We start from the raw sequence: 25,017 nt of genomic DNA, 5'->3' as shown, positions 1-25,017 counted from the left end.
ATCTATTTGCATCCATGTTGCTGCAAGTGGCATTATTTTGTTCTTTTTTATGGCTGAGTAGTATTCCATCGTCTATATGTACCACATCTCTTTACCATTCATCTGTCAATGGACACTTAGGTTCTTTCCATGTCTTGGCTATTGTGAATAGTGCTGCTACGAACATAGGGGTGCATGTATCTTTTTGAATTAAAGTTTTGTCTGGATATATGCCCAGGAGTGGGATTGCAGAACCATATGCTAATTCTATTTTTTAGTTTTGAGGAACCTCCATATTGTTTTCCACAGTGGCTGCACCAACTTACATTCCCATCAACAGTGTAGGAGGGTTCCCTTTTCTCCACACCCTCTCCAGCATTTGTTATTTGTAGACTTTTAAATGATGGCCATTCTGACTGGTGTGAGCTGCTACCTCATTTTTTGGCCACACCATGTGGCATGTGGGATCTTAGTTCCCCAACCAGGGATCAAACCCGTGTCCCCTGCAGTGGAAGCACAGAGTCCTAACCACTGGGCAGCCAGGGAATTCCCCTTCATTGTAATTTTGATTTGCATGTCTCTCTTACCGATGTTGAGCATCTTTTCATGTGCCTATTGGCCATCTGTGTTTCTTCTTTGGAGAAATGTGTATTTAGGTCTTCTGCCCATTTTCTATTAGGTTGTTTGCTTTTTTGTTGTTCAGTTGTATGAGCTGTTTGTATATTTTGGGAAGTAAACCTTTGTCAGTCACATCATTTGCAAATATTTTCTCCCATTCCTTAGGTTATCTTTTCGTTTTGCTTATGGTTTCCTTTGCTGTGCAAAAGCTTGTAAGTTTGATTAGGTCCCATTTGTTTATTTTTGTTTTTATTTTTATTGCCTTGGGAGACTGACCTAAGAAAACATTGGTACAGTTTATATCAGAGAATGTTTTGCCTATGTTCTCATGGAGTTTTACCATGTCATGTGTTATGTTTAAGTCTTTAAGCCATTTTGAGTTTATTTTTGTGTATGGTGAGAGAGGGTGTGTTTTAACTTCATTGATTTATATGTGGCTGTCCAGCCTTCCTAGCACTACTTGCTGAAGAGACTGTCTTTCCCATTGTATATTCTTGCCTCCTTTGTCAAAGATTTTTCTTTCTAATATTTATTTATTTGGCTGCACCAGGTTTTTTTTTTTAATTGATTAATTTATTTATGGCTGCGTTGGGTCGTCATTGCTGCGTGCAGGCTTCCTCTAGTTGCAGCGAGCGGGGGCTACTCTTTGTTGAGGTGCATGGGCTTCTCATTGTGTGGTGGCTTCTCTTGTTGCAGAGCACAGGCTCTAGGCGCATGGACTTCAGTAGTTGTGGCGCACGGGCTTAGTTGCTCCACGGCATGTGGGATCTTCCCGGACCAGGGCTCAAACCCATGTCCTCTGCATTGGCAAGAGGATTCTTAACCACTGCGCCACCAGGGAAGTCCTGTGCCAGGTCTTAGTTGCAGGGGATCTTTCTTGCCACATGCAGGATCTTTAGTTGCCGTATGTGGTATCTAGTTCCCTGACCAGGGATCGAACCCAGGCCTCCTGCATTGGGAGCCTGGAGTCTTAACCACTGGACCACCAGGGAAGTCCCTTTTGTCAAGTATTAATTGACCATAGGTGTGTGGGTTTATTTCTGGGCTCTCTATTCTGTTCCACTGATCCATATGGCTGACTTTGTGCCAGTACCACACTCTTGATTACTGTAGCTTTGTAGTACTGTCTGAAGCCTGGGAGGGTTATGCCTCCTGCTTTGTTCTTTTTCTTCAGGATTGCTTTGGCTATTCTGGGTCTTTTATGGTTCCATATGAATTTTAGGATTATTTGTTCTAGTTCCGTGAAAAATGTCATGGGTAATTTGATAGGGGTCGCATTAGATTGCTTTCGGTCGTATGGCCATTTTAACAAATTAATTCTTCCAATCCAAGAGCATGGGATATCTTTCCATTTCTTTGAATCATCTTCAGTTTCCTTTATTAATGTTTTATAGTTCTCAGAGTATAAGTCTTTCACCTCCTTGGTCAGGTTTATTCCTAAGTATTTTATTTTGGGGAGGTGTGATTTTAAAAGGTACTGTTTTTTTACATTTCCTTTCTGATATTTGGATAAAGTTTTATATACATATTTCCCTGACCTGGGCATTTGGGAGATAATGAGACTGGAATTTAATCCAGTCTTGGGAAAGGGTAAAGAACCTTCAATGAAACGGAATAAGGCATTGTTCTGGGGGCCTGATGCAAACACAGAAAAGAGTCATAAAGGTGATTTTCAGGACTTGAGAAGCAGCCTTGGATTTTATTTTGTGATTTAAGCCCAAGATGGATGGTATGAACCAGGATAGTCTAGAGGAAGGTGAGAGATCTGAAAATATCTGGGAAAGCTTCTTGGAATAGGTAGAACCTGAGCTGAGTCTTGAAGGATGACGGGTGGGCTTTTCTTGGTTTAGCATTTTATTGTGGTATTTCCATGAAACCCCATCTACTTTCCACAGAAATAAAATATTTCAAGTAAATAATTGAATCATGAAATTATAATTTATTTTTCTTTGAAGATACTGCCCAAAGTTGGTATTTCTCTCACTTTTTGATTCTTGATTTCTTAATTGTTTTTTAACCAGATATCTTCAGAATGACATGTTCTGAAAAGCCACCATGTTTTTACACAATCAGGTCCTCTGCCCCAAATACCTTCCAACCCTGTCCCCCAAGCACACCTTCAGGGAACTGTGCATCTTTCAAGACCTAGCTGAAGGAGCACCCTTCCTTTGCTCCCACGGTACAGTGCTGTCTACTTCTCTGCTTATCGTATAGCTCTTATTGTTTGTTTAGCTTGTATTCTCAACCCCCTAATGCGGTCTCCTGCCCACAGAAGATACCTAATATGTGATTAATAGATGTGGTTAAATATAATAAGCTCTGAAATGTATTTTCCAGTATTAAGAACTCAGCTTTCTTACGTGCACAGGTATGATTATATTATGTTAATTGAATTTTTATTTGTTCTTAGATGTCATTAAGAGGATCTGCGCCAGTGACAATTGTACCTCTTCCTGGAGAGCAAGTACAGGTTCAGGGGGTCATCCAGACAGCTCAGTCTTCTGTAATTCACCCACCACACGTGCAAACGGTACAGAAATTCAAAGACTTAGTGGTTGAGAGAGGGGACTTCTGAACCCTGAGTTTCTGGACACACTGAAGTTGCTATAGTTATAATATTGTAAAACAAGATAATAGAGTTGTCTTAGAAATTAGATTTTAGAACTTCTAGCTTCATGTATATACTACCCGGTAAAAACATAAGGCAATTTTGGGAAGAAGTTATTGCTTAGAATTTAAGGAAGTGAAAGATTTTCTGAAGGGAAAGCACCTTTTTATCCTAGTGGTATCCTTCATGAAAAAGAGAATTCTGAAGAAAGGGTGATGATGTGAGCATTTTAGCAAACTAAGAAAGTACCTACCTTATGCTTTATGGTGATCAAATAAAATAAGTTCTCTCATAGTGAAGTTCTTCTTTACATCTGTCTACCTTCATATTTACACCTGACAACAGTAGGGAAGAAAAGGCCATCCTGGGTTCCTTTTCTTTTTACTCTTTCTCCCCATTTTATCTTCTGGCTCCTGTGAGTCTCAGAATGCCTTTGGTCATCTCTCATTTTTAGAAGCAGCTATCCTGGAAGAAAAGCTGTATAACTCATTTTTTCCTCTTGAATGTATACAGTGTCTGGCAGTGTTGTCAGCTCTAGAACTGCATCTTTATGTGTTTTTTGTTTTTGTCTTTGTTTTTGGTTTTTTTCCAATATGAAAGGTGACTGCTGCATGGATTTTTGAGTTTTTATATGAAGATTTTACTCTTATTAGTGCTGTTATTAAAGAGAAATACTTGATCTTAGTTATAAGGAATCTCTTAGTTTTAGAAATGATTTTCTTACTTGAGTTCAGTGGGAGGCTTTGGAGTAAATTTAGGGACAGACAGGGAAAACAGCTAATATTTAGATTAGAAATGGCATATCTGTGGTGCATGAGGAAATATAGAAGTGACAGATCTTCCTTAATTATTACTTTATTATTTGTTACTGGGATTATTTCTTAATTATTACAGATTGTGATCTTTCTTTCCTATCTAAAGACAAAGATATAAGACACAAAAAAGTAGAAGTACACTAGAACTTGTTTTTGAAGGAGACTATAGAATGTAAAACAAGCTTCTCTGGAAATTTAAGATCTAAGTCTAAATAGTTTAGGGGAAGGCCTTCTGTAGAGAGTAAGCAATGTAGAGAATTTATGGCTGTTCTAGAAGCCTGTTTTGTTTATTTTTTTTAATGAAGATGAAGTCAGGTGTCACAGTGCAACTTCAGAAAAATGCTGAGAAATTTAATACATTTTAAAAATTGAAAATAACTCGTTTCCTCAATTGTAAGATATTATAACTTAAAACTTGCATATGGTTATTGTAGTAACTAGTTTTAATAGGTTTATTATTAATAAGAGTTAACATTTACTGTGTGCTTGTGCTGTGCCGTGCACTAAGTGCTTTACATGTATTAACTCATTCAACTGTGAAGTGAGATACAGCTAATTATTACAGATATTTAAGTTGCATGTGTTTGTACCTGCCCTTGCCAGTGACCTCCACTCTGCCAAATCTAATGCTTGTTCTCAGTCCTTGTTTTACTTCACCTGCTAGCAGAATTTGACGTGGTTGATTATTCTTTTTTCCTCAATACACTGTCTTCGCTAGTTTTCCAAGGACACCTTGCTCATTTAGTTATTCCTCATGGTGGCTTGTTCTTGGTCTCATTTGCTGGTTCCTCCCGTTCTTTCCAACCTCTTACTGCTAGAGTGTCCGTGGGTTTTGTCCTATATTTATCCCCTTATTGAGCTCACGGAGTCTTGTGGCTTTAAGGACTATCTAAAGAGCTGTGACTTCCAATATATGCCTCGCCCAGACCCCTTCCCTGACTCACAGGCTTGTATATTCAGCAGTCTCCTCAATTTCATTATCTAATAATTAGATATTGGTTGGATATCTGATAACATTTCAAAGTTGGCATGTCCAAAATCCAAATCAGACAGCATTAATGATAAAAAAAAAACCTTTGAATAATGTGCATCAGTACAGAGACTGATCTTTACAACTCTAGTGAAGTAGTATTGCTTTATTTGGGGGATAGACTTTCTTCTTAGTTCTAAGCCTGCTGTGTTGTATGTTCCTTTAGTTTGGGCTCCTGAAATAAACTTTCTCTTTTCCTTTTATTTCTTTCTTTTAGACCTTAGATTTAATGACAAAGGAATTTGGGTGGCAGAAGAGAGATCATTCTTTCTGAAAGTAAAAATTAAATTTAATTCTTTTTCTACCTGCTTTGTTCATCATAGTAAAACCAGTGCTGTTTTTCAGGTATCATCTTTATCAGAAAGTGAAGAGTCTCAGGACTCATCTGACAGCATAGGCTCCTCACAGAAAACCCACGGGATCCTAGCGCGGCGCCCATCTTACAGGTGAGTACTCGTGTCAAACCCTGCATGTGTTATATTACCATGTGAGTTGGAATGGTGCTGGCAAAGCAAATTATATCAAGAAGGAGCATGTGTTTGTATAGGAAGGGAAGTGTTAAGAGAGACAGGGCAAGGTTTTGAAGGGCCCAAGTTGCTGTGCTGGAGAGGAATTTAGACTCATCTTCTGGCAAAGTATTAGATATCCATGTTTACTAACTTTAATAGTAATATGAAAGAATTAAACTACTTTGTGTTCCCTTTCTTAGCTTCCTGGCTCTGAGCCTTTGTCTTTCCCTTGTGTGTGTGTGTCCCTTTGCTGAAACACATTCTTCTACATTCTGCACATACTTTAGGCCTCATTTCCTCCTGGAAACCTTCTCTGTTTACTTTTTCTTCAGCCTCCCAAGACCAGGTTAGGTCTTTCTTCTGTGGCATCTTTTTACTAACCCCTATTATAGTACTTATCTCATGCTACTGGAATTCCAGTTTATTTATGGGCATGGCCAGTGCATTATTATTTTTTGTCACCTCAGGGCCTAGCAGAATGACCAGATGAGAGTAGATGCTTAATAATTACTTGCTGAATGAACAGAAAGCTGAAGTAGTACAACTAACTGACAGAAAGCTTTTGAAATAATCTGGGTGTTTTCATATAGGTAGTGTGGTATCTTTGGCATGGCTGGATCTGAGACACTTCTGTGGTAGAACTGACCAAACCTGATGACTAGATGGTGGGAGGAAAGGGAGACAGAAAAGGATGAAATGCTCTTTTGAAACACATAGACAAATGCAGTAAGGTTTTTGATGTTATGAGAGAACTTTTTATAGGGTGTATTCATTCCTGCCTGACGGAAGAAATAGGAAAGACTTCATAAAAGATGTAATTTAGGGCTTCCCTGGTGGCACAGTGGTTGAGAGTCCGCCTGCCGATGCAGGGGACACGGGTTCGTGCCCCGGTCTGGGAAGATCCCACATGCCGCGGAGCGGCTGGGCCCGTGAGCCATGGCTGCTGAGCCTGCGCGTCCAGAGCCTTTGCTCCGCAACGGGAGAGGCCACAACAGTGAGAGGCCCGCGTACCGCAAAAAAAAAAAAAAAAAAGATGTAATTTAGTTCATCATCAATCTGATAAATTCTGAAGGCCAGGAGCAGGGAGGGGTTTTGTAAGGCAGGAAGAGAGCTTCTTAGGCTGAGGGAACAGTGTGTAATGAAAGGTAGATTGTATGATATCAAAGAGGTTGGCCTGTTCTGGGAATTGGCAATTTTAAGGTACAAGGAGGAAGGGGTGGTTTAGCAAGAAAAGGTAAACAGGAGCCACATTACTTAGAACCTTGTTACCATGTTAAGGAATTGGGACTCTACTGAATACACAAAAAAATTTTGTCTGTGAATTTTTTTGGGGGGGGGTGAAAAATAAGCCTACTAAAATGAGTTCAATTTGAAACTATAAAAAAATAATCCAGCGACTTACCTGGCTGTCCAGTGGTTAAGACTCCGTGCTTCCCCTGCAGGGAGCATGGGTTTGATCCCTGGTCAGGGAACTAAGATCCCACATACCACGCGGTGTGGCCAAAAAAAGAAAAGTAATCCATTATGAATTTCTCAGCCTTAGAAAGCAAGGTTCCAACCATGTAAGTTAATCTAAACCTACATCTAGATATATCTTATGAAGCAAAACTGGAGGCCACCAAAGATAAAAATAATATCTTAAAAGCTTCCACAGAGAAAAGACAAATTACCTAGAAAGGAGTGACCATTAGGCTGACAACAGATTTTTGAATGGTAATATTAGAAGACAATGGACTAAAATCTTTAAATGCCAAGAGAAGATAACAGTTGGCCTGGAATTATATACCCACCTGAAAAATCACTCATAAATAATGGTGAAGTTAAAATCATTTCAAACTGATTTAAGAAATTACTAAAGGGTACATGTCAGGAAGAAGAAAATGAAACCAAACAAAAGGAACGTGAATATAAGAAAGAATGGTGAACCAAGACGTTCATTTAAGTTACCATTGACTTTTTAGAATAATACTAATAATGATTGATTAATTTGGGTAGTTTAAAAACAAATGCTAAGAAATATATCAGGCAGAAATATATAAGACAGGAATGGTCTACTGGAGTCTTACATCGACTACCTTTAGACTTACCTTAGACTGTTAGAGGTAACTGGCAAAAGAATACAGATAAAAAGTTTAATTTCCAAATAGTGGGGCTCTTTCGGCACAAAACAGTTATTTAGCTCCTAGATAAATACTTGTTAATGAATTGTGCATTTATAGGAAACAACAGAAATGTCTTATCAGCCTACCCTAATAAACATAAAACCATATACATACAAATACATGAGCTGAAACTAGAATGGGAAGCAGAAGCAAGCATGAAGACCAAGGTACACCCATTACTTTAGGTCTACTGCAGGAAGGGACTACGAACCTGAGGTTTTTGTGTTAAGCTGAGATCCCTACAGCAGGCTAGAGTACCTGAAACAGTTTCCCCAAGTTAAGCTTTCCGAATTACCAAAGATAGGATCAACCAAATATGAATTTACAGTCACAAATCATCAAACATACAAAGAAATAAACCATTGTAAGTGAGAATCAGCAGAAATAATATACAGTGAACTCAATAAATGCAGAAAAGTATTTGATAAAATTCAGCACCCACTCAAATTTTTAGCAAATAAGGAATAAAAATGGACTTTCCTAGCATATACAGACTTTGAGAACTGAACTATACATAGGACAGATCATAGCTCAAGTTCCAAACATGGTACACACATGGACCAAATCTGAATAGCACTGCATAGTCTTTGAAAACTAAATTGATGGAACCACGACCCACAGAAGGCTGGTCAGAACTTGCAGCTTGGACACAACCAGGCTGATAGCCTGCTAAAACAAGAATACCAAGAATTCTCCATAGGATTTAAACAGGAGTCTAATATAATATTGAAAATGTCTAACATTACATGGCATACAAAGAGCTTGGAAGAATCTTAACTTGTAAGGGAAAAGATTATAAGCAAATGCCATCTCCTACATGACCCAGATGTTGGAATTATATGACAAAAACTTTAAAAGAGCTATTACTGAAATGTTCTAACTAACTAACAAGTAAGGGCGAATTCTCTTGAAATGAATGGAAAGATAGGAACTCTTAGCAAAATACAGAAGCTATAAAGAGAACAAAATAGAAATTTAAGAGCTGAATGCACTAACAGAAACAAAACCTCACTGGACAGATTCAATAGGAGAACAGAGATAAAGAGTTAGTCAACTTCAAAGATAGTTCAATGGAGATTATCCAATCTGAAGAATAGAGACTGGAAAAAGTAACTAGTTCTCAGGGACTTGTGAGACAATATCCAAAGATCTAAACTGTGTCATTTGAGTTATAGAACAGAAAAATGTTGCAGAAAAAATACTTGTAGAAATAATAGCTGAAATGTTCCCAAATTCGGTGAAACCTACAAATTGAAAAAGCTTAGCAAATCTTAAAATAGATAAAGTGCAAAGAAATCCCTGCCCAGACATAATATCATAATCAAACTGCTGAAAAATACATAAATATTGTGAGCAGCCAGAGAAAAATGACACCACTTATAAGGGCATGATGTGAATGATTATAGATTTCTCATCAAAAACTGTGCAAGCTAGAAGAAATGAAATAGCATTTTTAAAGTGCTAAAGAAAACTGTTAATCCAGAATTCTCTATCTAGTGAAAATAACCCTCAGAAATGGAGGTGAGCTAAGTATTCTCAGATAAAGGAAAACTAAGAGAAATCATTGACAGCAGACTTGCTCTAAAATAACTGCTAAGAAAGTTAAGACCAAAAGAAACTTGGAAGGTTAGGAATGAGTAAAGGCAACAGCAAGATCTGGGCAAATATAATGGACTACTCTCCTATTAAATTCTTTAAAATATGTTTGATGGTTGAAAAAAATGACACTGTCTGATGGGGTTTTCAGTGTAGGCAGTTTTAATATGTAAGACAACTATAACATTAATGGGGGAGGATAAAGAGATTTAATATGGTGGTAAAGTTTCTAAGGTTCACTTGAAGGGATAAAATAGTGACTATAAGTAGACTAGGCATCTATACTGTAACACCTAGAACAACTACTAAAGAAACTGTACAAAGAGATTTAGTCAAATACACAATAGATATATTAGAGTTTTGAAAAATCTTAACCCAAAAGAATGCAGAATTTTTTTAAAAGGTAGCAAATAATAAAATGGTAGATCAACCAATACCAGTAGTTATATTAAGACAGCATGACGTAAACTCACTAAAAGACAGAGATTATAAATAGACACAAAAATCCTCAAGAAAATATTAGTAAACCAAGTACAACAACATATAGACGGTATTATACACCATAATTAAGATTTATCCCAGAGTGCAAAATTGGTTTAACATCTGAAAATCAATTAATGTAATACATCGTATTTATAGAATAAAAACAAAAAACTTATAGTCATCTGAACAGACACACAAAAAAGCATTTGATGAAATCCAGTACCCTTTAATGGTAAAAATTCTCATCAAACAAATAGATGGGAGTTTCCTCAGCCTGATAAAGTGCAACTACAAAAGCCCAGAGCTAACATATTTAATGGTGGAAGACTGAATGTTTTCCCCCCTAAGATCAGGCACAAGACAAGGCTGTGGATGTCTGCTCTCACTATTTCTACTTAACATTTTACTCAGGAAATCAGGTAAGAAAATGAAATGAAAGGCATATTGGAAAGGAGGAAATAAAAGTTTGCAGATGACGATGATCTCATATATAGAAAATCCCAAAGGATCCACTAAAATAGAACTAATAAGTAAGTTCATTAGGGTTGTGGGATACAAAATCAATTGGTTTTCTATACACTAGCAATAAACAATCCAAAAATAAAATTAAGAAAACAGTCCTACTTAAAATAACATAAAATGTATTAAATACTTTAATACTTGAAATTAAATTTATAAATTCAAATTATATAAAACAGAAGTATAATACTTGTGTATTGAAAACTACAAAACCTTGTTGAGAGACATTTTTTAAAAATCTAAACAAAAAGACATCACATGTTTATCAGTTGGAAGACTAAATGTTGTTAAGACAAATAACCCCAGTTAAACAATGAAGAAAAGATTTGAATAAACATTTCTCCAAAGAAGATATACAAATGGTCAATAAGAACTGATCAACATCATTTGTCATTAGGTTAATGCAAATCAAAATAATGAGATATGACTTCAAACCTAGTAGGATGCCTAAAAAACAAAAACAAAAAACCCATAATAGGTGTTGGTAAGGGGGGCAGTGGCTGTGGAAACAATCTGGCAGTTCTTCAAAATACTGAACATACATACCTTATAAGCCATTATTACTATTGCTTTATGTATAAGCAAGAGAAATAAAAACATAATCAAAAGAAAATGGGCTATCTTAATATCATACAAAATAAGGCTTAAGGGCTTCCCTCGTGGCGCAGTGGTTGAGAGTCCGCCTGCCGATGCGGGAGACACAGGTTCGTGACCCGGTCCGGGAAGATCCCACATGCCGCGGAGCGGCTAGGCCGGTGAGCCATGGCCGCTAGGCCTGCGTGTCCAGAGCCTGTGCTCCACAACGGGAGAGGCCACAACAGTGAGAAGCGCGTGTACTGAAAAAAAAAAAAAAAAAAAGAAAAGAAAAAAAAGCAAACAAAATAAGACTTAAGAGCAAAGAAGATTATCAGAGATAAAGAGAGAGTCAGTTCACCAAGAAGACATAACACTTCTAAATAGGTACGCATCTAACAACAGAGCTTCATAATACATGTATCAAAAACTTACAGAACTGGAAAGCAAAATAAATCCACAGTTATAGCTGAAAATTTGAGTACACCTACCTCAGTATCCGACAGAACTTGTAGCCAGAAATTCAGCAAGATTATAGAACAACTGAACAATATAATCAACCAGTCGGATCTAATTGACATTTTTAGAACACTTTACCCACGTGCACAAAGAACATTCACCAAGAAACACCACATCCTGGATCATAACAAACCTTAACAAATTTAGAAGAATTGAAATTGTGCAAAGTTCTTTTATATTTGAATTAGACTAGAAGCCAGTAAAAGAAAGATAACAGGAAAATCTCCAAACATACAGAAATTAACACACTTAGAAATAATCCATGGACCAAACAGAAAATCTTAAGGGAAATTAGAAAGCACTGTGAACTTAATGAAAAATGAAAATATCAAAATCTGGAGCTGCAACCAGTGGGAAATAATTAGAGGAAAATTTACCTTATTAAATACAAACTTATAAAAGAAGGAAAATCTCAAATCAACAAGTTTCCACTTTAAGAAACTAGGGGAAAAACAAAATAAGGTCAAAGCAAGCAGGAGAAATGAAATAATAGAGATTAAGCGCAGAAATCAGGGAATTCCCTGGTGGTCCAGTGGTTAGGACTCTGCACTTCCATTGCCAGGGGCCCGGGTTTGATCCCTGGCCAGGGAACTAAGATCCTGCAAGATGCATGGCACGGCCAGGGGAGAAAAATAGAGAAGTCAATGAACTTGAAAAGAGAAAACTAATAGAGATAATATAACTGAAAGGTGGTTCTTTAGGGGAAAAAGAATTAGTAAAATTGATAATCCGGTAGCAAGATGGGGGGAATGGTGAATATAAAGGGGAGAGTGGTCAGAGATGAGGTTGGGGAGGTCACAGGGACAAGTTATGGCCTTGTAGACTGTGTCATTTATTCTGATAGGGAGCCACTGCAGATGAGTGACTTGATCTGACTGACATTTTAAAAAGATGACTGGTTGTTGATGATTGGTGTGGAGAATGGAATGTAGCAAGGAAAGGGCAGACTAAAGGAGGAACTGTTAGAGGCTACTCCTGTTCAGTCAGGAGGGCGGTGGCATGGACTGGGGTGTAGCAGTGGAGGTGATGAGGGTGGGTAAGACTCTGGATATATTTTCAAGATAGAGACAATGGGATTTGTTTGTGAATTGGATAAAGGTTGTGAGAAAGAGAGAATGACTCCAAAATTTTTGAAAAACAGTCGATATTTACTGACGTGGGTAAGACTGCAAGCGCTGGAAGGATATCTGACATTAGATTTGGATGTATTAAGTTTGAGATGCCTATTGAGTGGAAGTATTCAATACACAATTGGATATAGGAGTTTCGAGTTAAGGAGAGAAGTTGAGGAAATATCATTTGAGGGGTCATCGGTATACACAAGGTATTCAAGCCTATGGGACAGATGAGCTCATTAGAAAGAACAGAGATAAAGAGAAGTCCAAAAGACTAAGGTTCTCCGAGAATGAGGCAGGAGGATGAGGAAGAATGCAAAACAGTGGCAAATAATATCTCAAAATATAGTAAAAATAAAGTAATATATATGGGAATGGTAAACAACAATTTAGATAATGGTACTCTTTGAGGGGGGAGAAGAGCAGGGAAAGGAGTTGGTAGTGACATTTTGGTGTATCTGTAAGTTAATTCCTATTAAAAATGAGATATCTAAAGCAAACATGGCAAAATACCATCTAATGGTTCTTGGTACATGGTACATTGGTGTTTTATTTTCTGTACTTCTCTTTATGCTCAAAATGTTTCATAACTTAAAATTGAAAAAGAAATGGCCACAGCATTCCACAGTCTCATGCGAGGCTGGCTGCTTAAGACCATGCAGGCAGCTTGTTAAATGGATTCTGGAGCTCTGTCCACTCAATCATTAGGGTTACCAGTTGGGAATCTGAATTCAGTAAACCTCTCCAGCTGATTCTGGTACATAAGCAGGTTTAGGAACCACTGTGACAATTCTACAGATGGCTAACACAGAGTCCTATAGGACTGCCACCTCTCTTGCTCTCTGTGTGGGACTTCTGTTAGTACAGTCTACACTTGCAGGTCTTTTTGGGAAGACTGTCCAGAGTAAAGAGACCAAGCTGGAGAAGGATCTTCAATGTGTGGTAAGAGAACAGCTGAAGGATCTAAAATTATTTGGCCTCCAATAAAGAAGACCTGTAGCAGTTGTCAAATATTGCAAAGAAGGACATGGATATATTGCGTCGGCCCAAAAGTTCATTCGGGTTTTCCTGTGCGATGTTATGAAAAACCCGAATGAACTTTTTGGCCAACCCAATTAGGGTAAAGCTTAACTTTCTCTAGCTTCATTGGGTGGAATTAGCTTTGAGTCTAAATAAGGATGAGCTCTAACCATCCAAAAATTGAATAGTTTGCTTTTTGGAAGTTGTAGATGAATTATTCCTGGAAGTAGAGGCTGTTAGCAATGCTTGAGAATTCCTCCACTGGCTGGAGGGTTAGCATAGATAACATGAAAGATCCCTTTTAATGCTGAGGGTTTTTTTTTTTTTCCTTTGTGATTCTTTTTTATTATTGTTTCCACACAAGTAGTTCAGGTTTTCTGATTTTTCTACAATAAACACAGAATTCTTGAGTAAACATTTTTTTCCTTTTCTTTTTCTCCCCAGAAACAAAATTATGCTCCCTCCATCCCCAGCTGTGTTTTTGGAAGACCTTTCTTCTCAGCAAGGCATCTTTTTCCATCCCCTTATTCTTGCCATGAGTCCCTTTTTTTTTTTAACCAAGTCTGAGGGATGCCTGTGGAATCAAATGTACTTGTTAAAATAAGCAATTTTATTTATCACTGATAACTCTGCATTTTTATAGTAGTATTTTTTTGTACTTTCCATCAAAGTTAGGAAAATGGGGTTTTCCTCCCAGTTATACATACATATATACCTTCTTTTTCATATTCTTTTCCATTATGGTCTATCACAGGATATTGAATATAGTTCCCTGTGCTATACAGTAGGACCTTGTTGTTTATCAATTCCATATATACCAGTTTGCATCTGCTAACCCCAAACTCCCAATCCATCCCTCTCCCACCTCACTCCCCCTTGACAACCACCAGTCTTTATAGTAGTATTTTTTTTTTATTTTAATTTTTTGGCCACACCACCTGGCATGCAGGATCTTAGTTCCCCAACCAGGGATCGAACTGTGCCCTCTGTAGTGGAAGCACGGATTGTTCCACTGGAACTACTGGACCGCCAGGGAAGTCCAAAATTTAATCTTTTTAATAAAGGTCACTGACACTATTTAGAAAATGAATAGTACTTTGTTAATTAATGAAATACCTCACAATGGAGCCATCTCTCCTGTAGGGGAAGGAGACATTTTATACCTCTACAAGGGCCTTGTATATTGAAAGGCACTCTGTATGGGTATTTGCTCAGTGTCTCTTTTCATGTCGTCATAAACTAAAATATAACCAGCCTGCTAATAAACAAAGTCTAGTTTGTGCTAAAACACAGTATGTGCTAAACAAAGGATCCTTGACATAAGAGTTTAGGTGTCTACCAGGTTACTGTATTTTTAACCTGAGATTTAAAAGGTTTAGTAATTTCTTTGTAAAGCTGTCCTCATCACCAACAGTAATAATAGAGCTCTATTTTTCACAGAAAAATTTTGAAAGACCTATCTTCTGAAGATACACGGGGCAGAAAAGGAGACGGAGAAAATCCTGGAGTTTCTGCTGTCACTTCTATGTCTGTTCCAACTCCCATCTATCAGACTAGCACCGGACAGTACAGTACGTATAGGAATAAATTTCCCACCCGATAGACACACAAAAACTAACCTTTCTGTTTGAAGAAGTGGTGTGTAAACTGTCATACTTTAATAGTGATGATTATTAAAGGATAACATTTTGAGCCAGAAATAATGCAGAGTTCTTTTTCAGTATTATCTCATTTATTCCTTACAACAACTTTGTTGTGAGGTGGGCAGTTATCAATTTATGAGGGAACTGAGGCTTAGAGTCAGATAATATCCCTGAAGTCATACAGCTTGTAAGTGACACACGGCTTGTAAATGATATACTTACTTTAGGGTATAAGTCTGTGAGTTTTGACAAATGCATGGAGCTGTCTAAGCACCAGCACAATCAAGACACTCCATCACCCCAAGAAATTCACTTGTGCTGTGTCCGTTTGTAGATAATCTCTCCCTCCTCTCCTAACCCCTGTTCTTCAAGTTTTATTGGTGTCCCATCTGACCACCTGTCACCATCTCCAGTCATCCTCTCCACCACCTCAGTCTACACTCTCATCTGAATTACTGCAGTATCCGATTGGTCATCTTGCTTCCATTCTTGCTTTAATACTTTTCCATATCTCAGCCAAAGCAATTTATTTAAAATGTCAGTTAGATCACACCATTCTTGCTCAGAATCTTCCAGTGACTTTAGAATAGGTCCCACAAAGCATTACATTCAGGATCTGGCTTTGCCTGCCACTCTGATCTCATCTCCTACCACTTGATGCCATTCTGGCCACACAGACTTTCTTGCTGTGCCTTGACACATGAAGCTTGTTTCTACCTCAGGATCTTCGGAGGTGTCATCCCTACTACCTGCGCGTTCTTCACCAGATCCTCACATGCCTTACATCCTCACTTTTTATAATTACATATAAATGCCATAAAATATAGTAGCTTAATTATAGAATGTATATAATTATAGATTAGCTTATTTATGATCTGTTCTCAAGGAATGTAAGTTCACAACTATAACCCTGGCATACAGGGCCTGGCGCATGTAGGCCTTCATTAAAATGTGTTATGAATATATGATTTTAAGAATATATGTAGAATATTTCTGTGAGGACACATAAGAAACTGGGAATAGCGGTTGCAAGGAAGGAAACTTAGGAGCAGAGAGCAGAGGCAATTGGGAGGTTCACTTTTCATTTTAAACAAAACTGAATTTTTTTTTTAATCATATACATGTATTGCTATTTCCAAAAAAATTTTTTAAGGCAGCATATTAGCAAGTTAAAAGTTATGATATATTAAATGGTTTATTATTCTAAACCCATTAAAAATTAGAATTATGAAAACTACAAAGAAACTTGGGCTAATATTTCATATGTTACAACTGAAGTAAGTACAGTACAAGTCATATTTAGGGCAGCATGATCCAGTAGAACTTGATGATGCAAATGTTCTGTATTTGCATTGTCTAGTACAGTAGCTGCTAAACTATGTGAATACTGAGCACGTGACATGTGGCTGGTGAGACTGAGGAACTGCATTTTTTATTTTAATTTTAGTTAATTTAAATAGCCACGCATGGCTCACGGCTACTATATTGAACAGTACAGTTGAGTTCTTCAAAGAAGTAAATTCAACCAGGTAAATACACATGTTAAGCAAGTACAGGAAGATAGGTTGCAAAAACGAAAATATTCCGTATTAACATGTATATTTAACATCAAAAGATGTGTATCTATAATGTGTGTAAATAAACCTATTTTGATATTTATATATCAATCTGTGTGAGCACAGGAGAAGATTAGGAAGGTTGTGCACCAAAATAATGTTTACCTCAGGAGGGGGGTGGGGAGTGGACAGTGGAATAAATAGGGATAATGGGACTTTTTATATACATATTTATATATGTATGTAATGTGTGTTGCAGGGAAGGAGACTGAAAGTAATTCCTAGTATAAGTTTAAAACAAATCTCTGAATCTAAAAAATATATATATATATTTTTTGCGGTACGCGGGCCTCTCACTGCTGTGGCCTCTCCCGTTGCGGAGCACAGGCTCCGGACGCGCAGGCTCAGGACGCGCAGGCTCAGCGGCCATGGCTCACAGGCCCAGCCGCTCCGCGGCATGTGGGATCTTCCCGGATCGGGGCACGAACCCGTGTCCCCTGCATTGGCAGGCGGACTCTCAGCCACTGCGCCACCAGGGAAGCCCCTAAAAAATTTTAATGTCTTTACTTCTAAAGTCATTTTATAAATTAAAGTATATGGGAATATTTGTTGTGTGGTAGTAGGGAAAGGATAAGGGTAATCAGAAACAGTGGTCACCACTAGAGAGTGGAGCTAAGAAATAGTATGAGGATTTACTTTTTCATTATGTAACCTTTTATCCTTTTTGAATTTTCTTCCATAGGCACACTTACCTATTCAAAAATATTTTAAAATACAATCTTTTTAATGCTTTTAAATAAAAATTACAAACTATGTTAATATTTCCTACTACTTATTTTTCCTTTAAAAGTTTGTCATTGGTGGTACCCTCTTCTAATGGCCCAAAATTGCTGTGACAACATTAACAATTAGCATGGAATGCTCTATAGAGCCCCAAATGGGTTTTGACCAATCAGTTATTGTACAGTCTGAGACTAAATTTAAGATTAGTGCATCTGAAATACAAAATTTTCTGAAGAAATGCCGTTTTACTTGTTTTACATATAGCTCACCCAAAGTAGTCAACAGTTATCGAGTGGAATTGCATTTAAACCTGTTTTAATAAATAGCAAATTTTTTTTTTTGCCAATCCTTTGTCATTAGTGTGTTGTACAGCCTTATATTAGCTATGTTCTCTCTTTGGTTTAAGTTGCCATTGCCCCAAATGGAGCCTTACAGCTGGCCAGTCCAGGCACAGATGGAGTACAGGGGCTTCAGACATTAACCATGACAAATTCAGGCAGTACTCAACAAGGTACAACAATTCTCCAGTATGCACAGACCTCTGATGGACAGCAAATACTTGTGCCCAGCAACCAGGTGGTTGTACAAAGTAAGTTTGCTTAAGTATCTATGGAAAGCATCACAAAGTACTTTCAAAGACACTTATAAATTAACTCATTCTTTTGACCACACAGCTGCATCAGGAGATATGCAGACATATCAGATCCGTACCACACCTTCAGCTACTTCGCTACCACAAACCGTGGTGATGACATCTCCCGTAACCCTTACATCTCAGACAACTAAGACAGATGACCCCCAACTGAAAAGAGAAATAAGGTTGATGAAAAATAGGTAGGTAGTAAAATTATACTATCAGAATGGGTAATGTTTTTATAAATCTCAAAATATAACCAGATATTAACTGAGATTGTATATTAGAAACAAGGAGAGGGGATTATGTCAACATTATTTTAAGAGTTTTAGATTATGTCTAGTGGATCAGTGAGTCCCTTTGCATAGTTTCTTTATTTAATATATGACCTAGAGTTCTTCCATTTTTATTGTGTCCTTTGAATAGCACTGTTAAGCAAGACTTTTCAAACAATATATTTTGTTCTTATTCAGATGACAAAGTTAAGTGAAAATAATAATTTGCTGCTTGCTGTTGACCAGAGTAAGAATAGGCAAGAATTAGTAGGATTCTGCATAATACCTAATATACTTCTGGATACAGAATTGCTCTTAAAAATGAATTTTGATCGTGAAATATAGTAGTCATTTAACCCCCAGAAACATTTGTTTGTTTTGAATGTATTTTAAACATTGCTATATGCACTACATATACATCAGGCATTAAAAATCCCTAGTTCTTTGAGAAAAAGAATATGATGGGTAGCCTTCTGCAGTGTGTTCAAGGGAAAAGAAAAGACACCGGGAAACTATATTAGAAACAAAAAAGGGTAAATAGCCACAGATACAACAAATTTTTAAAGGTTCTATTTTCAGGTCCTCTCCAGTAAGTTAGAAAATTAGAATAAAGGATAATTTTCTAGAGCAATAAAAATTACCATAAAAGGACCAGATGGATACATTTAATTACTTCAAGATAAAATGTTTCTTTACTAAAAACAAGAGGAAGCATCACTGTAAATGACTTGGTAACAAGGCAGGGACCATCTGTTGTTTTGGAGGTTCCAACAAATACTAGTAAATGAAGTAAGTTATGTAAATTATTAGAAAAGAATTGTATCTTGTTGCTGATGATACGATTGTGTACCTAGGAAACCCAAAAGACTTGTTAAAAATTACTAGAGTGTGACTTCTCTTTCTGACAATGTAACCCTCAGCTACATAATAAAAGCTTGATGAAATATAAAAACCATCCTTTTAAATGACTGGATGAGCATGCAGAAAGTAAGAGAAATCTATTGAGGTTAGATATGCGAACCAGAAGCCCAGGACCATGATGTTAAATAAGCACTTAAGCAGCCCCTGTATATCCTAGGGATAAATTCAGATCCTTGTAATTGGTATAGCTTTGGTATGCAGAGGGGACTCAGGACAGAGCCTGGGGCCTCTGCAGGCTGGAGAACTGGATCACAGATTATTTTTCACGAGGTCGAGACCCAAGAAGTACTACATCCATAAGCTGAGAATTGTAATTTAAAAAATTAGTGCCCCCAATTGGAGAAAGCAACTTCAACACAGGGTCTAATGAATTCCCATACATTGAGTTCTAACAAATATAAGTTGAAAAATCAGGCTACCCAAGGAATTAGGCCTCCATTATATGTGCCAACCCCTTAGGCAACTGTCACAAAAAATTATTTCCATTTTTTTGAGATGAGGAAACTGAGGCCTAGAGAAGATGTTACTTGACCAAGGTTACACTGCTTAGTAACTGATAGAGGGTAGGGTTTAAATTCATGGGTCCAAGTGTTAGAGTCCAAAGTCTTAGGGAATCCCACACTGCCTTTCAGGAGCAAGAGTCAGCAGAAAGAGCAGACGACAGAACAAGTTTTGTGAAGTCTTAGTAATCTAGTGGAGAGAGGGAAAGAAGTATGTCTTTTGTATTTAAAAAAAAGGATGTCATTGTAAATCATCAAAGCTCAAGAGACTATAAAAGTGATAAAAATTGGAGAGGAAAAATAAAACTATTATTAGCAAAGATATATTCATCTGCTTAGAATATCCAGGAAGATCTATCTGCAAACTATTTGAAATTGAAAAAGAACCAGTTCTTTTCAACATTTGTACCAGAAGCCCTTGCCAGTTTAGTAAAACAGGAAAAGGGAGGGGAAATTACAAGGATTTAAATGAAAAAAATAGAAACCATTACTATCTTTTATACGATTGCTTGATTTAAAAAAAAAACCAAATGGACTTAGAGAAAAATTATTGTAAGTAATGAGTTCACTAGATACAAAATCAGTTTTCAAAAATCAACTGTAGGGCTTCCCTGGTGGTGCAGTGGTTTAGAGTCTGCCTGCCGACGCAGGGGATGCGGGTTCATGCCCCAGTCTGGGAAGATCCCACATGCCGCGGAGCATCTGGGCCCGTGAGCCATGGCTGCTGAGCCTGCGCGTCCGGAGCCTGTGCTCCGCGGCAGGAGAGGCCACAACAGTGAGAGGCCCGCATACCGCAAAAAACTGTATTTCTTCACATCATCAATAAAGAGTTTGGTAAATAATTATTTAAAAGATATCATTTATATTATCAATAAATAAAATATGTGAGAATAAATCTAACAAAAGCTGTCCAGGACATTTACAGAAAACATTGTAAAATGTTTTTGAAAGACATTAAGGAAGATCTAAATAAATGGAGAAATATACTATGTCCATAGATATGGAAACTCAGTATTATAAAGATGACTATTTTTCCCCCCAATTGATCCATAGATTCAATGCAGTTCCAATCAAAACCCAAACAGGTTGTTTGAAGAAATTGACAAGTTGATACTAAAATTTGTAGAAGAGTAAAGGGCCAAGAGCAGCCAAAATATTCCAGACAAGAATAAGGTGAGGAGATATCAAGTTTTGTTTAAAGCTGTGGTAATTCAAATCATGTTATATTGGCATTGAGATAAACAAAATCACCAGTGAAATAGAGTAGGGAGCTCAGAAACAGATCTGTGAATACATGAAACCTGGTAGGGCAGATTACTGGGGGAAGGAGGGACTCCAAATAAATGGTGCTAAGATAGTTATTTATATGTGAAAAAATATATTGGATTTCTTCCTCACACCATACACAAAAATCATACTAAATGAATGAAAGGTGAAATTTTAAAAACTTTTAGATGAAAATGTATAATCTCATGGTTTCAAGTATAAGGAAGATTCCTTAAAACAACACACATAAACACAAAATAATTAACATGAAAAATTGATGAATCCTCATTAAAATGAGTAACTTCTTTTCATCAAAAGATAAAGTGAATGAAAATATAAGCTTCAAACCTATAGAAGGTATTTGCAACATATCTAACCAAAACCAAACAGATTTGTTTGAAAAAATATAAAGATCTTCTGAATTAATCAGAAGTACAACCCAACTGAAAAAATGTTGAATATATTTTTGAAATGATACTGACACAACTCCACATCTGGAGGAAAATTAAATTGGACTCCTATTTTATACCATATACAGAAGTAATTGCAGATGGATTAAAGACTTAACTGTGAAAATTAAGCAATAAAATCTTTAAGATAAAATTTAGAGAGAAATACATAGTGTATCACATTTTAATCTAAGCCAAGAAAGAGTTTTAAAAAGAGCATTTATTGCATTAAGAAATAAAAATATCAGAAATCAAGTGGTAGATTAGAAAATAATGTAGAAACAGATAAAGGGTTACTGTGTATAATGCACTGAGAGTTCTTAGGTTGTTCATCTTTCAAATAATTTCTAATTGTAAAATGGGCAAAATGTATGAATGGAAAAGGGTATGAATAGGCAAATTATGTAAGAGCAGATCTGAAAGACCGTTAAATTTTTGAGAATATGCTCAATCACACTAGTAGTCAGGGAAGTGAAAATTAATTAACAATGAAATGTCCACACGGCAAAGAACTGTGTACCACTATATCAATAGAAACATCATTAAAATAGTATGTGTAAAAAAAGCAAGTTGCAGATAATATCTACAGTCCATGGTATAAAAAACTCAAAATAATACTTTTTACTTCTATATGTATGTAAAACTTGAATGTAAATCCATAGAAATATTCTAACAGGACATGTACAAAACTGAGAATGAAAGCACTGTTTGTAATTAAAACTCAATAAATAAAAATGAGAGAGCCTATGTGCCAAAAGTTAATAAGAGGACCCATAAATTTCATTTCTTGGTATTTATCCAAGAGAAATGGGACATATGTTCACAAAGAGACTGGCATAAGAACATGCATAGCAGCTAAAACTAGAAAACAGCCCAAGAGAATGGATCAACAGATTGTAATGGTATTCATACAGTGGAATATGCCCAACAATATAAAGGAACAAACCACTGCACAGTAACACAGATAAACCTCACAAATATACTGAGTGAAAGGAGATGAGACACAAGAGTACGTTCTGTATGACTCTGGTATCTGACGTTCTAGAATAGGAAAAATTTCATCTATGGTGATAAAAATCAAAACAGTAGTTGCTTGGGGAGATGAACGGGCATGAGGGAACTTTCTGGGGCAATAAAAATGTATGTCTTGATGAGTGGGTGGGTTATACAGGTATATATGCATTTGCCAAAACCGATTGAATCCTGCACTGAAGATCACTGTGTTTTTCACTGTATACAGATTATACCTTAATTTTTTTTTAATGAGGAAAAAATGATGACCAGGGAAGATTACTGAAGTGCATTTACCATTTAAGGAATGTGAACTTTTTTCTAACATTGGTTTTTTTAATGCTTACATTTAGAGAAGCTGCTCGAGAATGTCGCAGAAAGAAGAAAGAATATGTGAAATGTCTGGAAAATCGAGTTGCAGTCCTGGAAAATCAAAATAAAACTCTAATAGAAGAGTTGAAAACTTTGAAGGATCTTTATTCTAATAAAAGTGTTTGATGCTTAAGAAAGAAAATATTTTTGTGGACTTGCCTAAAAATTAGACGGAATTTCTTTTCTTTCTTAGTGGAGTTTTATGAATTAAAAGGTCAAAAATGAAGCTTTTATTTAGGCTTTTGCAACTCAAAGATAAATATCTTATGCAAGAGATCTGGTGACAGAGGATAAAGTGGAAAAAGACCTCAAGGAGGTTACTGGCACAACTGGAAGCTCTGTAAAAATTAAACATACTCAAGAAACAAGAAATGAACTTTCACAAATTCAAATTTTCTAAATAACAATAGTTGTCATATTCCAAAAATGGCAGATAAGATGAAATTTGATAAATCAGATTTTTAAAAATAAATCAATTTACCCTATAGGTTTGCATTTCTTACCATTTCCTAAAATTTACCTTTTTCAATTGTGTGTGTGTGCAACTTCTGCCAATAAATTCTAAATTACAAATAGAAAAAAGCTAATATACAACTAAATATATAAACTATGTGTTCTGATTATGTATACTTGCTCTATCATCAGGTCTTAAATGGGTTTTTAAAAGTTTGTTTATTGGACTTCAGAGGATTTTTGAGACTGGGTTAACTATTTTCGAGGCCTTGTCCTAAAAGGCATCTAAGGTACATGAATGGAGTGTGGTGATTTTTGTAACATTTTTTTATCAGAATGGAAAGAGAATTGTTTGTTTAAAAGCTTGATACTTTTAAATGGTTTGTTTTTTGGTTACTCTGGGAATGGTGATTTTCTACAAATATTTAATAAATTGTTTTTTGATTCTATATTCTGTATGCAGTTAAATATACATTACTTATTCTGTTGTGCTTTAATAGAATGGAATGTTTACAGGCCCTTGAGATGTTAGAGTATTTTAAAAACCTTCTGAAGATGCATACCAAAGTTTTCCAAGAGGATTTTATCATTGGTTTAATGTAAGGTTTATCAGATTCTAAAATAGTACAGTTACTAAGGCAATTTTATGTGAGAGACTATTTTGTAATGTAGTGAATGGTACATTTATAAGAAATGTGACTGCCAATATATTTTTATAGCTAATCTTTATAAATTCTAAAGTTGAGTTTTTAATGATTATTTTAAATGTTTATATAGTTTGTTAGTAAAAAATATTTTGCATCTCAAAGTATCATTTTTATATTATAGGAAGTAAAGTTTCCAGATTGGCTAATATTTGAATTGTAAGTTTTGTATGCAGTTTATCCAGAGTTCAAAAATACTGTCAGCACACCAGTGTTTAACCTCTGTATTCCAATTTGTATACACTTTGAAATTGTACTGCAAAACTATTGTGTGCTTCTCATACAATATGTATCATATTGTTGCCTATGAAATTAAAGGACATTTGATAAAAATTAAGTTTTCCGAATGTAAAATATATTGCTTGATATACGAATGACAAGCTTCCTGATAGCCATTGTGTTAATTATACTAACTATAGTGCATTTCTAGTTTTAAAATGAGGATAAATTTACAAATCTGGGCTACACTACCTATTTTAAGAAGGGGATATGTTTATATGTTTTGATTCAGTCAGAACCAATTATAACAAACTGAAGATATCTAAGTATTTTGTTCTACAAGTGTTTAGGACATGGTTAAGGAGCCTGTCATGTAGAAATCTTCACCTAACAGATAAATTTGTGATTAATCCTAGTAAAATTTTTCATTAACGGCATCTTTTAAAATGGGATTTTGTTGACTTGGCAGTAGTTCATGTAAAGAAATATAAAGTCTGATCACCAGTGGGATTACTTCTATCCCTGTCCTGTGTAAAGCCTGAGTCTCAAAATAGTCACCCATTAGGCTAAAGAATATTAGGAGGTATGGGGTCAGTGGGTTATATCCAGAGTGTTTTAAAAGATAATATATTGGGTAGGTGTTGTGTTTGGCTCCAGTAGCCTAGCTCTTAGTACCTTAACAACT

The 25,017-nt window shown here is 36.3% G+C and overlaps 1 protein-coding gene across 4 annotated transcripts in view; it reads left to right on the top strand.

Moving 5' to 3' along the window:
* ATF1 (activating transcription factor 1) overlaps positions 1-24,483 on the top strand; it is a 54,244-nt gene extending 29,761 nt beyond the window's left edge. Inside the window, exons 3-7 of one of the 4 annotated variants that reach the window (XM_065887680.1) lie at positions 5,396-5,496; positions 14,987-15,117; positions 17,935-18,117; positions 18,203-18,362; positions 22,938-24,483. In XM_065887680.1, coding sequence (XP_065743752.1) covers positions 5,396-5,496; positions 14,987-15,117; positions 17,935-18,117; positions 18,203-18,362; positions 22,938-23,082 — 720 coding nt within the window. In that variant the 3' untranslated portion in view covers positions 23,083-24,483. Of the gene's footprint in view, positions 1-5,395; positions 5,497-11,808; positions 11,836-14,969; positions 15,118-17,934; positions 18,118-18,202; positions 18,363-22,937 lie in introns of those variants that run through there. The other 3 variants (XM_065887683.1, XM_065887681.1, XM_065887682.1) reach the window with 3 other exon arrangements.
* The last annotated feature ends 534 nt before the right edge of the window (positions 24,484-25,017 follow it).

This window comes from Phocoena phocoena, chromosome 11 (assembly GCF_963924675.1).
Source record: "Phocoena phocoena chromosome 11, mPhoPho1.1, whole genome shotgun sequence".
In the NCBI taxonomy this organism is placed as follows: domain Eukaryota; kingdom Metazoa; phylum Chordata; class Mammalia; order Artiodactyla; family Phocoenidae; genus Phocoena; species Phocoena phocoena.
Note: the sequence above shows the minus strand (reverse complement) of the source record. Positions and strands in the feature narration are given on the sequence as shown.